Below are 17,245 nucleotides of genomic sequence, written 5' to 3'. Positions count from 1 at the left end.
GACTGGCATGTGGTTCGGGTACTTCGGCTTGTATGGAGACAGCGCGACTGTTGTCCAGCATCGCGATAGACTGGTAGAGGTTGCAGCCTGCTCCTGTCCCGTCTGTGCCGACCACGCAGCTGTCAGCAGTGAGGCTAGAGTGCCGCAGAAGCACTTTGCAACTTTTCTAAACTGGAGTTTCTGGAGAAGTGGGACATGTGGTAGCCGGCACCAGAACCCTCGCGAAAAAACATCCAGGGAGAGGCAGTATCTATCTTGCGAATATTCCACGCGGGAGGGTATCTCGCTAGCCTCGTAGGTAACACAAGGTGACTTCGGTACAGATGCTTCCGATTGACGATGGCTGACAGTTCGCACCAGTTCCCATTTATCAATGGTCTTCCCTTATGTAGAGTAAAGAGACAGGAACCTGGGAAGGAGACAGGATCCCATACGCTCTGTATACACCAGTTCGCACCATCCACACGGTGGTTGGCGCAATAATCAGACATCTCGACGCTCGCTACATGCCTGTTTTTGACGAATCACGCGACGGATCTTCGCCACACCTGCGTGATCGAAGTGAAAAAGAATGGGTCGACGGCCTCACTACGGAGGAGTTGGGCTCAAGCTTTTCGAGTCTGCAGGCCGGATTCGGGCAGAGCAAAGCTGACGGTTTGCCCTACAGTGAATACGAAACTGCAGTTATAGGAATGACACCTGCGTGAAGCAGCAGCCAGCGCTTCCCTGCGCTGGTCGCTCGGCCTCGCGGCTCACTACTCACGCCTCCCCATCCAGGTTGTCCCCTCTGCACCCGCAGCATCCGCGGTCTCAGGAGTCCCAGTAACAGGGGCCGATGAATCCACCTCGGCTCTGTCCCTGAACAGGTTTCACGCATACTCTCAGAAATGCCGCGTTCAGTGGCGCCTTTTAACTGCCCCTCTTGATGGCGAGCTTCGCCTGGGGCTCCCGCCACTGCGGTCGCCGTGTCCAAAGAGCCCGCTACGACCTTGCAGATGCTGCACCACCTCTGCGGTTCGATAATAAATTGTACGTTGACTCCCCCGCCGTCCCCCGACGTGCACGGCGTTACACCCATGTGGGAAACCTTGACCAAACGTCCGACGATGACTACGCCGCCACCGCGGAAGGCTTCTTTCGCCCGCAGCACCTGGACGAGAAGCAGGCGTCTGCACCATCGTGCCAAGGCGCCCTCGCGCTCCTGTCTTTGCAAGGCGCCCGGGCCGAAGCACCCAGCGGGAGACGACGCCTCCCCAGAGGCATCGCCAGTTCCACTTGCACGTGGAGGAGAGTGCGCTTCTCCACAGACTGCAGTCCCTCGGGAATCGGGTGGGGATTCCGCCGGACGAAAGAGCGCGAGAGGTAGGCCTTCAGATAGGCCATCAGGCAGATTGCCTACGTGATCAGAGACGCCGAATGGTCGAAAACCGCGGTTTCTAAGCGGGTATTGCGTTGCTTCCTTCGAGGGTAGCTGCTCAGTATTTGAGCAAAACCAGGCGCGATCCTGCGCTGTGTCGAATTCTCCTCGTGTCTGCTCGCCCGCAACGCATGCCCCGTGCAGCATCCGTTGAAATTGTCGCACTTCCAGCAGCGCGTCGCTTCGAGCGGCAGACACACACCGATGGAAATACCGCGCGCACTTTTGACGCGCGCGATCCTTGCTGGTCGGTTTCTCGGTCGCGGTCGCGCCTTCGGTCCGCAGGGACCGCTGCCCATCGACTCTGCCCGCGAGGGCGAAGCAGCTGGAATTGAGATTCCTCTTCCCGCTTGGGCGGAGCGGCTCACGCCTGTCTGTGGAGCTGGTGGGACACGCTGACTCGTCAGAAGGCGTGCGTCGCCGTAGGATCGTCTTGCCGGTTTCTTTACTGGCACCTGCAGGACCGCGCACGCGCTTCACTGTGAGTTTGTCAAGTCTCCCGTGCCCGCGGGAAGCCTCTCGCAGCCGCCCGCTGCTTTCTGCTGCTCGTGTCGTGGCCTCTGAGAGAGGCACCGTGAGGCCCTCAAACGCGGTCGCTGGAAAGCGTGTCCCCGGCCCCAGCGCGTAGTGCTCGCTTGCGCGGTTCGCCAGGCCAGCGCAAGAACGAGGCGACCCTTGTCCAGCAACCGTAGCTCCGGCAGAAAAAAAGCTGCCTACTGGCGATTCCCCCTGGCGCTCGTCTGTCTCCCCCCATTCGCCCCTCGGAGCGCCTTCGTCGAAATGCGGTGAAGCGGCGGCAGCGTACAAGAAGTCGTGCAGTCCTGAATCGGCGGTGGGGCTGCGCAAAGGCACGACAGAAGCACGTGCGACAGGAGGACGTGCAGGGTGCGTGTGGACTGCAGCCCCGCGTACGGCCGTTACTCTGTCTGGGCACGCTGGTGCAGATACCGGTTGTGTAGAGAGCTCTCGAATCCTAGGAGGAAAAAACGGATTCGAGTTCTCAGCAGATACACCGGCAGGCGCTCAGCGCCTCTTTTAGTACACGCAATCCGGCGAGGCGCGGGGCGAGAGAATTCCATTTGATACGCAAAGCTTAGGGAGCCGAGCGCCGTCAACTTCGGCTGCGGCTACAAGAATGAGTTGCACGCAGTTCTTACCAGCCTCCCGTAGACGAACGATCAAGAGAAGACGCGATGGAGTCGCGCGGCCTGCGAATGCCCGCAGAGGAACTCCCCTCCGGCAAGCTACCTTCTACAAGATGTGGCGTCGCCGTCGAGCTTCCTCGTGCCGCCACTAGCGGGCACCCGCGCGGTGGCACCGGTTCATTACCCTTTTGCCTTGCTGTATGAACTGCACTGCGTCCGTTAGTGTGAAGGTCTTTGCGCTGGAGACCATCTGCAGCGGAAACGAGTTCGTCGTGGCCACCCGCCTGCTCTGCCCTCGATCCGCTACGACTAGGTGGGAGAGGGGAGGGCGCTGTTGAAGCGGTTTCCGCATCCACCGGCGCTGGTCGCACTGGCAGCGCACCTGCTTCATCCGGTCTCGGGGCGCCTGACTGCGACTGTCGGACGAGCGTTGTCGGACGGAAGCAGGACTTCCCGTGTCTCCGCAGCGACACCAACCTCAAGAGATCCACGGGCCCCCGACCTGAGGAGTCTCCACTGAAAATGCGTCCAGATCCAGTCGCCACGCCTTCCGTTTGAGCAGGCATCCGTAAAAGGTATCCGCGCTCGTGCCGCCCGCCGTAGTTGCCTTGATTCCTTGAGGACGTAGGCTGAGCCTCCGACTTTGCGGCGCCCTCCACGCCAGGCACATATTCTGAAACTCGATCGTCCGCATCTGCCCGCCAGGCACGTTGGTGATGGGGAGCTGCTGCAAGAGGAGGAGTCTCTTCCTCGTTTGTTCTGCAGGCCCGACCAGCCGCAAGAGGCTGCCGTCGCTGAGCTGCCTCGCCCTCATCGGAATCGACTTCCTCCGAGTCGCTTGAGGCTGCCCGCGGACGAGTGCCGCGCCCTAGACACCCAGAGTGGACTTCCGGGGGGGGCCCATACTGCAGTCCGTCCTCTGCGAGGAGACTGCTCGGGAGTGAGAACCTCGCCGTCGAGCCAGACGATGAAACAAGGATGGAATGTCTCGCGGGCATGTGACCCGCCGAGAAGTCGCCAGGCATTTTGAAAAGCGTAAAAACCCCTTCACGCGCCAACGCCGCAGAGATTCAGGCGAAGGGCGGGAGCTGCAACTGTCTTCATAGATGAGAAGCAGTCTCCGTCTCTCTCCTCACAAGCTCGTTTCGCGAACTCGTACGGACGTCGAGAAGCTACATTGCTGACTTCTACAACTACTGGGCACACCCCCGGACTGTTACAGTGTAATAATGCATTTTGAGCAGGTGGTGAAACCAATATCCACGCGAGGCCATTCCACGGCAAGGCGAATGCACGCGGCTCGGCGCAGCAGACCTTTGCTCGCCATAGCACGGGTTCGGCAGGGCCCCCTCCTTAGATAGATAGAAACACCCAGGTGGGGAGCACCTACGGATTTGGACTGCCTGGATCGTTGGCAACGAGGAAGGGGAACCGTAACCGAGTGAATCGGGTACTTGTCACGCCCCCCCCCCCCCCCTCCTTCCGGCAGCTATCCAGAAGCCGCAATGCTCGTTTTTAGCAGTAGTTGATGCGTTGTGAAAGGCGTAGAAGACACATACATGACTAACTGACATTAGTTCACTGCCAGCTAGGATCGAGCAAGGTGCTGGAGCACAAACAAACTTCCTTAGGGTACCTCGAGGCATGTGGATTAAGACGAAGGAGGCAGTTGTTGCATGCAACGTCCTAAATTCCCGTCCTGCACGTGGCGTGTCCGGGAAGGACGGGGGGGCCGGATGGGGGAGGGCGGGGGGGGGGCAGGTAACTCATAGGACGGGTAGGGCCGCGCAGGCCGCGGGTTTTCTGTGCAGGTCGCAAGGAAATTCCAAGTGCGCCAGGGACCACAAAAGAAAAGTATCTTCTCGGGGTGGTCCTGGGAGTTTTGACCTTCCAAATGATGTCGCCGCGCCGTTCCTAGCTCCGGTGGGTGTGGTGGAACCACGGTCAGGCTCGCGAACGCCCTGCCTCACGCCCCCATTAACAAGCGCCCATAATCTTTTTACTTGGGGCGAGTGCGACTGCCTATAGGCTACGTCCACTTTTCTCTTCAGCCGGTATCTTTCGTCAAGCGAGAGAAATACAAGACAAGACAGAACAACGAAAAAAAACTGCGCAAGGCACTGTTTGGTAGCTGCACTGGATTTGTATTGCGCAGGTCGCAGCACCCGTAATAGGAGGAAGCTCCTCAGTATTCTAACCTAAAAGTACCTTACAAGCCCAACTGCGGTGATGCCTTTAGTGCGTTGCTCTTCGCCCTCCTGATGACGTCTGCTGGCACCCCTGGGCGCACCACCAGTTTGGATAGCAATAACTCTGTCACAGCGTCGTACGCGCTAGCAGCTGTCATGCGGAGGAGGATTCGCAGAAGGCCTGAACCTTCGCCTCGCCTTCTGCGAATCCTCCTTCGCGTTATGTTCACGTACCGGGGCCTCGCAATACACCTTTCAGCGCGCAACCGAGTACTGCATCCACGCCAGCGCACGCTTCGCGATTCACAGTCACAAATCTGCTCGCCGCGATGACTCCACGCCTCCCTGCGCTCCTGGATTGCAGGCCGCTCTCGGGAGTGCGCGTGCTGAGGAACCAACCGGCTGCGCTCTCTCAAAGCAGGGGCGGCCGCGCCTGTGCGAGCTTGAGACATCGGTGACCTTGCGAGGATTTTCTGCTCCTGCGTGTCTTCTTGCATGCTGCTGTCAACTGAATTCGGCGTCTTCTCGCTCGCGTAGTCACCCAAAAATCTTCGCCCCTCTCTTCTTGTTGTAGTTTTCGCGCGTTTTTCAGTACGCTCTGGCGTGGATGTGTGGTCGAATTGCTGGCAGCGAGGCGGCCTTCTAAGCCGACGAAGTGTAGACATTCGGTTTCTTAGTGGTGAATGGAGATACATTCGCTCGAAGTAACGTTCTTACTGCGTACTGCACTCTTTCACTGACCTTCGTGAGTAAGCAGGGCTTCGCTCCCTGTAGCGTGCAGCAGCACCGAATCTTTGACCTGGTCCTTCCGCAACCGCTACCGCCCCTCGCGCTTGTTTCGCCTTCGACAGGCGGCGTGTCTCGTGTCGCGCCTCCTCTAGGGAAGTCGTGGGCTGCCTGCGGAGCAGTAGTGTGACGGTCCAGTAAACGTTAAGCAGAGTTCTTTTTGGTTCATTTTGAAAGGGACTGAATTCTCAACACTGCAGAGGCACCATATTGCCAACAGCTGCTAGTGTTGGGTGACGACTGATCAAACCTCGTAGGTTGCTTGCACTGTGTTGCCGCGCTGCCTTGTTCGGACCCAGGGAGAGAGGTGTAAGATGGCGACAGATAGCAGCAGTGGTCTCTCGTTACCACCGAAGAACGGCGAACTCCGGGAGAAAGAGGACGCCGCACTCCAGGGCGATGACCTCCGTCTCACCGTCACGCTCGCCGATAGAGAGCCCGTACAAATTGAGGTACGGAGGATACCTTCGAACTCAAATATATGAAGTTTCCACCCTGTGTAGCCATGCGGTCAGTGACAGGTACCAATGGAAAAAAGATGGAGGCAGGATGGGAGGGAGGGTAGAACCTCTTCCTTTTTCACAGTGACAGTTTCGTAGGACGCACGCCCAAGAGCTGCATGAGTGTCAAGATACAGTGCACAACTCTGTCGTGCCAAGCCAGACACAGCGACCTGCGTCAGCGGGGTGGGGATCTGCTTGTTCGACGTTCATGCAGGGTCATCTCGAGAGGATGCTCGTAGATTCACAGTTAATCTGCACGACTCAGTGCCGCGTCGCGGCCGTCCCCCTTTTTGTCTGCAGCGATTCGCCGCCTGTGCGCGCACTGCTTATTCGCAGGTAAAGAGCAGCACCGAGGTGGGCTACGTCAAGTTGCTCCTGGCGGAACGGCTTGGTGTCGAGGCTTGGCGCCTTCGGCTTTTTTACCACAATGACGGCAAGGAAGTCACTCTGATCGACCCGATGAGTCTATGCGACTTCAAGGGCATCCGTCCGCCCACTGCTGAGCTGCAAGCTCAGGTTCTGTGAGGATCTCAATCAGAAGGCTTCCGCGTCCACCCGCAGAACGACAAACATGCACGACCGCTGTCTGCAGCGTGCCTCTATGTGTTTCGGTCAGCGTTCATGCGCGGCCGGAGCCCAATCGTTTCCAGAACGCCCTTTTTCGGCAGAGAACTCTCAACGACACGCTATGAAATGTTTATTCTGCAGATCATATAAAGCGTCCGGTTCGGCGTGCAAGTGGAGCTCAGGCACATGTGTTTCCTGGTCGCTTGTTGTGCCGAAAGGTTCTACGTGATGTGGCATCGAGGCAGAGTCAACGGGGTGTGGGTCTCAGGCACTCGCCAGAATTAGCGAGTACCTGAAAAGGAAGAAACATGGACAGGGGACTGGCATCCGGATTTTTGCCGACGCATGTGTGGCAGGCGTGTGAGGAATCCGCGTACGCATTGGAAGAAAGAACGTTTACGGCTTTGTTCATTCGCATGGGTCGTACAGAGATGGGTCAGGTTGCTGCGATGCTCGAGGCCCTCAGAATTATTATGCTACCGCCAGCACCGCTAGATGGCACGGCGCAATGAACCAGGACCCGCCTGAGTCTCGCACCGGTCTCCATTCAGACTGCAGGGATATATTGGAAGCGAAAGCTGGCGGGGCGGGAAAAGGAACAGAGCCGCAGAGACTAAGGAATGGTGCCGTGCTCCCGTTACCAGAGGCTTACGAGCTTTCACTCTCCTGGCTCTGTGTGTTCAGAGTTTCATCTATTAGAAGGAATGGTATTTCGAAACTGGCTCTTCAAATACCCTCTTTCACCGACGGCTGCGGTGTGCTCTTCGAAAGGCTATATTCCTGCAGTGCGTCGGACGTCAGAGCCGCCGTGCTCAGCTTCAACCTGCGACGCAGGGCCCCGTGATTCTGGCATATGGGTAGCTGTACACAGGTAGCTTTAGTTCCGGCGGCCGGCCTTGGGTTGCGCAAATACACTGAAACGGCGTTGCCTGTAGGTTTTCTTCTTTGGCACCTGCAGTCTTGTTTGGGGGACGCGGCAGCTCCGTGTGCGGAGGCCGTCATCATCAAAGACCGCCCAACCTTATTCTTCGGCTATGCAACTGTATTGTGGACTGAACGCGAACTTGCGAGCGGGCTGGCGGCCCGGACACAGAGACACCTGCTCTCATGAGCAGTGGAACTAGGCAAGAAGCAAACCGCCCCGACGGGAGCGTAGGGCGAATGAGAAACAGCGATTTAACGGTAAAATAGCTATAAAAAAATGCAACCGGAGTAGCTTCGAGCATGCGTTGGTGAGGACCAGTTTCCGCTCCTTCAGGCGACGGACAATCAGGTATTTTAACAGAAAAGAGTTCCGGCTTTCCCACATCCCATGGAGCCTTGCCGCTATTTACTTCGTCGCACGTGACCGAGCAAGTCGGTGCAACTACATCCAACAACACCCGCCCCCTGCTTTGCTGTCCTCCCAGGCAGAAGCGAACCGTTTTTGGCTATTTCTTCTGCGTGTTGGAAAGCAGTGACTACAGTGTGGATTCCAAATGCATATCCGTAGCCCTCGAAGTTCAAACTGACGCGGACCTCTATAATGCAAAGCAAGGCACGGTGTGCAGCTGGAACGCGTCCGCTCGCCAGAGTTCGTCACTGTAAGTCTGGAGCTATCGTGAACGGGGCGTGTTCTGCTTCCCGCAGCACGCTAGTGCGACTAGATGTGGAGCATTTCTCCGCCTCTGCCCCCATCTGTCATGACTAAGAGGTGGTCTCCCAGCAGAAGGCGCAAATGTAGTACGACCTCAAGAAGCATTCAGACCCCACGCACCTGCCTACCTCCCAAACGATTCGCACTCGCATGCACGAGCCCCTCACAAACTCAACACATGCCACTAGCATGAAATATATCTGTGCTCAAGACGTCTGCTGTCGATCGCCCTATTGCTCAGGTAATTTGCTAGTCAGTTCCGGTACGGCCTGAAACAAATCACCTTCCAAGTAGTAGTCTGAGACCTGCACACATTACACAGTGGATCCAAAGAGGTCAATGAGTGGCTGCGGTGGAGGGCAAGGCGGCAAAAACTGGAAAGCTACACGTAAGATCTTTGCTGTTGTTGTCCGCGCATGTCGATTCACAGACAAAAGATAACGGCATGTGAGGCGGTTTAAAGGACGTCCCGCTTTCGACGCCCGACGAATTTTATGCCGAGCGACTGAGGGCGTAACATGAGAGGAGAATTCACACGATATGGGAGGAGAATTCACACGATATGGAGGGCAGAAAACACGTCAGAGTCCAAACAAAACTATTTCGGTCCTCTCCGTCGGCCAACATGTGCATGCACGAACAAGCGCCTCCACATATCCCGGCTACGGTCCGCCACCAGGTTCATTCACGGTGGTCACGAGATTTTTCCGCTTACGAAAAGCGGGGACACAGAATTTTATGTGGAGAGGCGTGCCAAGTGAAGAATGCAAGTGCTGTTGTAATTGGCGGGGTTCTGCGGCTCCAGTAGGGGGGGCTGCGCAACTAGGAAACCCCTTACGGGGGAAGCGGTACGACGAAGTGCGCTGGCTGGTTGAGGCTCGTGATTGGTACCAGTTGGATCATCAGAGACGCATCGAGAGCTTCAAGCGCTTGTGATCGACAGGCATTTGAGTATTCGAAGAGCGGTCATAGCAGACACTAACCTGGAAAATAGGCGCACAAGGATCGTTGTTGATTGCGACTACGACTTTCGAATCTTTCATTCCTGCAAGATGTTGGCTCGCCCCGCTGACGCCCACGGCGATGTACAAGCGAGGTGCAACCACTTTCCCGGTTTGCCCAATCTGAGCGGTACAACTCAGACAGTGATACACGAAACTTAACAAATAGGCATATCCCATTTCTATGCACAACCAGGAAGTATTTGGGAGGAATCAACCAACTGAGGATCCCGCCTCCACTGCCCCTCCCCGTCCGGTACGTGTACCAGCGACACGAGTTTCTACAAACGGGAATCAAACAGCTTGTGTGCAGGCTTGAGCGAGAAGGGTGGCTCGTGAAGTTAATTGGGGAAAAAACGGCACAGAGAAACTATACTACGTCCCTGGAAACAAGCAGTTCATGTGGAGCTGAAGCACAGGAAGGCCGCGTTCCCTTTCGGACTCAGGAATATGTGCCTGCTTATGAACTCTGAGCCAATGTGTCTGGCTGTTGGGAAAATGCAAGGCTGCATATACACTTCCATGCGCGGAGCGTGGTACAAGCCTCTTCTTACGTGTGCCCAGCGTCTACACCTGCATCCTGAATTTATATGAGCAATACAATGACGTGAGATAGGACAACTCACGCCGCCGCGCGACAGAATGATGTATCGCCGGAAGATGTATGCGTTACCTGTAGGTCGTTCGAAGCGTAGCCGGCGTCGACGGCCGCCCGCGATGCTCCTACTGTGCGACAGATCATCCACACGCTACGGACACGTCCGGAAGAGCGGAAAAAGGGCAGAGAGAGCGCCAACACGTACGCACATCCGTCCGATTCGCATTGCTGTTCCAGATATATCCAATGTGAGGTTCTTTAGAAGAGAAGAAAGGTTGCCCCCCGTCCGTCCAACTGTGCATCGTACACCGGAAGCGGCTGACTGCGCTGTCTGTTGCGACAGCGGCTCCTACACCAAGTCACGAAAGAACTACCCGATGGCGACACAGCAGAAGCTACCTTGGCGCCGTATTGCGTCACTGCCTACTTGCCGCGTTTCGAAGCTTAGCCCTCAGTGGCTCCAAGATATTGGAAAAATTGGATGCGCTCTTCAGGCCGCGGCCCCCAGTTACCACCTGCACCGAATGAACATGTTATGCTCGGGCAGAGCATGTTTTTTGAGGTGATCATTATGTCTTTGTGGCGTCACTCAAATGCCTGCAGAAGGATGATGTAAATAGTAAATTATCAATTTTTTTAATAACATTGTTTTTCTGTTTGATTGGATAATGTTTAAAAATATGATCCTTCTTGATCTACACGTAACACTGAATGTTATGCGCGGCCATGCCCAAACATTCGGACGCGTCTCCGGTGCGTCTGCCGTTTAGTTGCGACAGACGCTCCTGACAAAAGTAGTTCGTTCGTGTATTCCAGTTCGCGCACGACTATGCTGCGAAAACAGAACGAAATCTCCCTTGCTCCGTGGCGGACGCTCTGTTTGCCAGCACGCGCAGAAATCGAGATTAAATTGATCGCGTGCGCACCACTTCAGCTGCGTCAAGCTGCGGCTTATTGGTCGCTGTGAGGTCTTCGGTTAGCCACGCCTGAACAGCAAAACACTGACGAACGTCAATTTGCTAACAAGAGAAAGTGAAGTGAAAAAAGATTTCCCGCCGCACGCTATTACCTAATCAACGAAAAAGATAATTGTTTTGCCACGGGTTCGCAAGAGTTACTGACACCGCCACGCACAACAGGATAGATTGCATCGAGTCGCACACTATACCTCGGTGTATCTCGTGCTTCAGGTGGTGATCGGCGGCGATCTGTCCTCACTTCCTTTTTTACGCAGTACATATTGCTCTACTCTAGAGCTTACCAGATCAGAGGATGCAGCGGTAACACACAAGTCTTCAACGGGGGCGCGGTCGCCTGCTGCCCTCGTGCCTGCAGTCTCTCCAGGAGTAAATGCCGCCGTACGAACTGTGACAATCTGCGCAGGAGATACACTCCATAACATGCCTTTGCAGAAGCGTGCGAGCACATTCCTCATACAATATCCCCCGCTGCGATAGCGAGCTATACGGGGTCAGACTGCAAGCGCGCATCGCCCCTGTTGGCGACTCGCTGTTACTGTGATTTCTTCGGCACACCGGTAAAGCAAGCCCTGTTGGATGCCAGAATTCCTCACGCGGTGCTGTATAAATGCTTCCGCTAAAGCTAACGATGCATTTAGCGGAAGGCGCGTCCGGAGCATCAGCCCGTTGTGTCCTTACTTTGATCTTTTCGGATGATGCAAAAGAGCAAAGTGCGCTGCCTGCGTAGACCGGCCTCACGAATGTAACCGCGTCCTGCAAGGAACCATCATGATACACGAGAAACAGGCTTGTGACGACTCTCGTGCCGTCCGCTGTGGGGCAACTGTGCACAACGTGGCACCCACTGTCTCTTTTTATACACAGGTGGAGGGGGCAACAAGGGTCGCCGTAAAACGTTCAAGGGTCCCTTCTTTTTCGCTGCTTATCGAAAGAGTTCCCGTGGAGTCCTGAGGAGCCCAGTAGTCTTTTTTCTCTTCATTCCACTAACGCCTGCTTGCATCCAACTTGCTAGTAGCCGGCCGCTCTCTGTTTCTATCATTGACCACAGATTGCCCCTTTTCTTGAGAGGGGCGGCCACAACTCGACTGCGCCTACCATGCTTCTACTCGTCTTGATTGCCACCACATCAGCAATCGGCTGGACGTCTAGGAGAGCTGCCAGCCGAGGTAGGACATCCCTGCAAACGCTCCCGGCCGCACCGCAAATGACCGATACATCCCGTTCGCGCTGAAGCCGACTTATCAGCAAGGCGAGAGCATCTGCTTGGCAAATCTGGGCAGAGTTGCCAGAGCACCGCAACACCTTAGCGACACCATGTCGCTGTCTCAGCTGGTCAGTGAGGGAGTCGGCGGCGGATCCTTCTGCACATACAAGAACCTCCACCTGGGGAGTCAACGGAGGAAAGCAAAACCTGTTAGTGCCGTTGCCTCGCGGACAAGGGCTGCTACGCGGTCGCTGCCCGTCAGTTCACCAATGGTAGCGAACTCCTCCACCGGCGCAAGCAACCAAATGCAGAACACTACCAAGACATCAAAGTACGCCGGTGACACCAGGCATGGGCTTGATGTCTGTGTCCCGGCCACGACCGTCATCTACTTTCATCTGAATATGGGAGTACCTTTTCATTACGAAAGCATAACTAGAATGTTTCGAGTGTAACTTGAATATTTTACCCCAGGGAAACGAGGAGCAGTACTGTCCAGGAAGCAGACGTTTGCTGCTAGAGCTTACGGGTTGTAGGAACGCAGAGGACGCCTGGATGGCAGCGAGTGTGGAGGTGGTTATGACCGTAGCTGGCCCGTTCTTCTTCGAGGTGGTTGCCTGGTTGTCAACGTTCTTGTGCTCAGCAACTACAAGTGATACGGAGAAGCACCGTTTCGAGAACATTCGGGAACTCACAAAGCGCCGAGGAGCTCGCCTTGCCAGTGCCACTCGCTGAACGAATGCATCAGCAAAAACAGGCTCCACGAGGCACACCAATTTTTGTCGCGTACTGAAGGAGAAAACCCATAGACCATCACCTGGCGAACTAGTACAACCAGTCTGTTAGTAGGCGTGGCCATTCCAGCGCAAAATGATACATAGCTCTTTCAGAGTGAAGCCACCCGCATCTCACGCCAAAAAGAGGCTACATAACTCACATGAACCTGAAAGAAAACGCAGCGATGATGACGTTGGAGAAAAAATAACACCAAAACGCTGGCACAGCATTCCGAGTCGGCGTGTAGGTATAAACCGAACAGCCGTCATGTTTCAACTGAGCACCTTATCCTGCCTGTGGTAAGGAAAATCATAGCAATCATAGCACACTCTGATGACCAGCGTGCCCGCATGAGCTACGCTTACTAAACCGCAGCATGCTGTCTTTCTCAGGACCTCAGCGCTCATACCGCAAGGGCTCCTCTCACCAACCCGACAGCCCTGTTGATGCTGCGCATGTGACACGACATCACTCGGTTCGAACAGCTCAGGGAAGCTGCATCATGCGACACGGTAACATGTGTGATTTGGCATTCGTCTTCCGTGCAGATTCCCCTGGCCTTGGCGCTAAACGACAACTGGCTAGCTACGGGCGAAAAACGACTGACCAGCTGGCTCACTCCTGGATGCATCATCGTGTCGGTGACTACTTAGCGGATGGCAGATATGCAAGCGAGGAGGGAGAGGAGATATTGTTGGGCATGGACCTAGTTTAACATCCTCGAGGAAGGACTCCAGAGACTCCGTGTCGCCGAGACAACTGGATGGGGGACATGGCTGCTCTGGTGGGGCGAGGAGACACTTTTCTCTGCGCGTTCTCCTGTTGATGGATGCAGCTGAGTTGTTACGGGATTATCATTGCGCCTTTTACAACAGCCATGCGAAGCAGTCAACAGATTCCCATGGCAGCCCATAACCTCGAGCGAACATGTAATGCCATGTTATAAAGGCGTAGGATCGTGTTCTGCCAATTCTTAGGAAGTACACGCGTATCAACTTGTGAGTCGATGGCGGCAGATGCGTGTCCACCCTCAAGAGCTTTTCTAGCTCTGGGTTATTTGTACAGTAGAAGTCAGAATCAAGGCGACGTCGAAGGCCTCTGATGTGCAGAAAGATAGACCCTAATGTCAGCCACGACAATCCTGCGCATCTGGCCGTGGAGCCAAGGTGTCGCGCGAGAGCGACTAAGAAAGCCCACAACACGAATATTGTAGTTGGGTCGAATGCGGAAGGCGGCTAGATGCAATCGATCACTAAAGTAGGAGGCTGGCAGCGCCGACGACACTAGAAGCGCCAACACCTAAGTCGCCTTGTTGGACCAGGTTACACGTCTTACCGACGAACCCCATATTTTTCTTAGATTTTTTTCATCCACATATGGGGCTACAGTTCGTAGAAACGGCAGCTCTCCCGTCTAGTGCACATTCAATTGCAAAGTAGCATAAGGGGGTGCACCTAAGCTGAATTCTACAAGCGGCATGATGAGACAGCACACTGCGCCGTTGTGAAGCAGCTCACTTGTTTGCAGTACAAACGTAGCAGAGAGAAAAAATACAGCGTATGTCTTTCGATAAATGTCAGGGGAAACCAGCTCACCGGAAGCCAGCTGGACCCATCAGCAAGCCCCTGATGGCTTCTCCCTTCCAAGCTCTGTGTTCTTCCCACTTTCCCATATAGTTTTCCCACTACAGCAGACACTGCCACAGTGTGAAGAGTTCTTTCAAGATGGGCGTGATGACATTGTGACACAAAAGCCATTTCCTCTCTACTCGGATACGCCTCAAGCCCTCCCTCCCTCTTTGTATTGAAGAACGAGCCGAGCATACAAGGCAGACTACAGAGAAAACTTCGTATTGCCGAACAGTTACAGGCAAAGGAGAGCAGACGCCTGCGACGCTAGTGGATCATGTATAGGAAGCAATAGAGAACAAACAACACCTTTTCAATAGCGTGGTATGACCACTACATTCCTCACAGGTATAGTGACTTGTTACTTTCCCCACTAGTCCTCAACAGACGCAAATTCCTCCCTGTGAATATCCACGCACCGCTGTACTTGAAATTAGTACGGGAACACCTGTTATCTATGAATACAAGCAGTCGGTAGCCTTGTGAATATTTGCAAACACGTTCGCGGCAGCGTTAAGGTGTTATTAGTAATGAGGATGCTGGAGCAACACATCTGAGGAGAGTGCGTGCTACAGGGGGTCTCTGACTGCAGACTGCGGTCGGGCTGTCTGGCGCGCGTTGTGCTGTCAATGTGCTAGACTCATTTAAGAGATACGATTGCGTCCTTTGGTCCCTTCCAGGTTTATGCTCGGTTTCGTTGCGTGGCCCCATAGCCTCTCGGGATCATTCGCCGAGTTTATTGCCATCAGCTAGTTACGCGTTTTTTACATGGCACTCAATTAGTTATGCTTGTATTGTGGCTCTGCCTCTTGAGCGTGCCCTGACAGGTTCGCGGCGGCAACATGATAATCGCTTTTCAATAGCGGGTGGCGGATTGGCTGCGAGATGTTAGCTACCTGCATTTCAGGAAAACTAACGTGGAATGCCAGCCTCTTTTCACAATAGTGGGGATGCTTTGGAAACTGCTCCAGGAGGGTTGACGTGCCTTCCGCGGTTGAGAGAGCCTCCACCGTCATTGAAATGTATTGATCCTAGATGAGAAAAGACTGATTCTGAGCCGCCACCGCAGCCGGCAGGACAGCCAACTGTGCCGCGCGATGCCCTCGTCAATCACGGGGCCGACGCACGCAGTGGGAAGCAACTATATGCCGCACTTCCACCACCTCCGAAGGTGTGCGGTGACCAATTTGTTGTGCAGGGCGCGTTCGGATGCGTCGTGGCTTGCATAGCTTTCCGGGATCTTGACAGCGAGTGTTCCATACACCGGCCGACATCGGAATGATAACCGAGCTGCACGAGTCGCGTCCCGGCATTGGCCGGCGGGGAGCGCACTCTCACCCAGTAAGCTGAAGATCCACAACTCTATCGAAACAGACTAAGAGCTTGCAACGTGTACGTCTGCTGCAGGCGGCGACGCGCAAGGACTCAGGATTATAAAACATGATCATGGCGGTTCCGCGCGAAATTCAGCACTCGTGTCACCGGCTCGACGCAGCGCGCCTCGGCTGGTTTGGAGGAAAAGTACGCTAGCAAAGTGCACCAAGATTCACTGTCTTAGTTTCAACACGAACAAAGAAATAGACAGCACCTCGCTCAAGCTGGTTAAGCAGCGTCTTCAACTTGACTTCAGGCTGGTGACCTTCCACTTGCACAACTCTACGCCTACCCATCACTAGCCGCAGACCGTTTCTCTCCGCGTGAGAAGCCTGTGGGCTTCACCCTCTGCGCCGCAGCCAGCCGCACCAGCACTCGACAAATTAATATCTCCCAGCTCTCCGGAACCACAGTCTGGGTCTTAGCACCCTGCAATCGCGGGAAAAGCGTGCCCTCTACCGGGTCTTCGCTCGTATCAAGAGACCTTACATGGCGCCTAGCGGCCGACCAGATACTACCACCTTGTCCAACTATCCCGCACACACGCGGGATGCTAGCACGTACAACTTCGAGCTTAACAGCCCCGTCACTGCTTCAACATTCTTCAGAGGACACGGCACCGGAATGCCGCCGCACAAGACAGTCCGGTGCCATGCATCCGCGCAACCGGCGGGACAGCCTCAGGCAGACGCAGTCTGCACATCCGTCGTGGCTGTGGCAAGAGACTTCAGTCAGCCAACGTGTGTCACAGAGGGCACTGTCCGGAAAATCGTGATACGCCATACCCCACCACCAGAAGTTACCTGAAATGATTCCTACCGACGCACATCCCTCTCTACGCACACCACACCCAATCTATGCCAGCCCCCCGACCCGCCTCCATCCTTCCAATGCCCCACGGATAGCCGCTCCCAGCCAGACCGACGTCTTCTCCCGGGAGTACGGAAATCGAGATGCACGCCAACGAAAAAAAAACCAGGAGACCAAGCAGCACACACATGACCCCTGCAACACCAGCAAGCCCACATAGGCCGTCATCACATATCCTGGGACGCTCCTCATCTCTTTCCTTGCAAAGGGGGCAACGACCGACAAGCCAGCCACGGCGACCTTAGAAATGCTGGCGCGCACGACCTGGTCCCCCCTGCAGAAAGCGCCGCCTGGCCATTTTCGCTACGCAGCGGTTCATGCCGGCGCCCGGCACTCCGGAAACTGGGCCGGCCGAAACCTCGTGCTGGCAAAACCCGCTATCGATGCCTACTTTTTTCAACTGAACTATCACCTCACCAATGGCTCAGGCAGCATAAAGTAACAAATAAATAGGCAACTGGGATGGCTTCTGGTGGTGTGAGTGTGTGCGTTCCCATGTTCGAGCACCCCTAGTACCACATCACGATAGGCAACCTTCTGCTCAACATGCAAGCCGCCTATCGGGCTTCT

The 17,245-nt window shown here is 55.2% G+C and overlaps 3 protein-coding genes across 3 annotated transcripts; 1 reads left to right on the top strand and 2 right to left on the bottom strand.

Moving 5' to 3' along the window:
* Nucleotides 1–661: 661 nt before the first annotated feature.
* On the bottom strand, nt 662–3,587 carry BESB_033380 (uncharacterized protein; the record flags this gene model as incomplete). The annotated part of the gene is made up of 2 exons (XM_029361924.1): nt 662–2,255; nt 2,575–3,587. 2 exons carry the CDS (start codon nt 3,585–3,587, stop codon nt 662–664), a joined length of 2,607 nt encoding a protein of 868 aa, XP_029220889.1.
* Nucleotides 3,588–5,851: 2,264 nt separating this feature from the next.
* On the top strand, nt 5,852–6,565 carry BESB_033370 (uncharacterized protein; the record flags this gene model as incomplete). Its single annotated transcript, XM_029361923.1, has 2 exons — nt 5,852–5,989; nt 6,377–6,565. 2 exons carry the CDS (start codon nt 5,852–5,854, stop codon nt 6,563–6,565), a joined length of 327 nt encoding a protein of 108 aa, XP_029220888.1.
* Nucleotides 6,566–8,473: 1,908 nt separating this feature from the next.
* Nucleotides 8,474–12,709, bottom strand: BESB_033360 (electron-transfer-flavoprotein, alpha polypeptide; the record flags this gene model as incomplete). The annotated part of the gene is made up of 9 exons (XM_029361922.1): nt 8,474–8,548; nt 9,227–9,367; nt 9,918–9,970; nt 10,270–10,357; nt 10,769–10,828; nt 11,104–11,217; nt 11,501–11,575; nt 11,918–12,205; nt 12,554–12,709. The coding sequence occupies 9 exons, from the start codon at nt 12,707–12,709 to the stop codon at nt 8,474–8,476; spliced, it is 1,050 nt and encodes a 349-aa protein (XP_029220887.1).
* Between the last annotated feature and the right edge of the window lie 4,536 nt (nt 12,710–17,245).

The sequence above is a fragment of the Besnoitia besnoiti genome, chromosome II (assembly GCF_002563875.1).
Source record: "Besnoitia besnoiti strain Bb-Ger1 chromosome II, whole genome shotgun sequence".
Lineage (NCBI taxonomy): Eukaryota > Apicomplexa > Conoidasida > Eucoccidiorida > Sarcocystidae > Besnoitia > Besnoitia besnoiti.
Note: the sequence above shows the minus strand (reverse complement) of the source record. Positions and strands in the feature narration are given on the sequence as shown.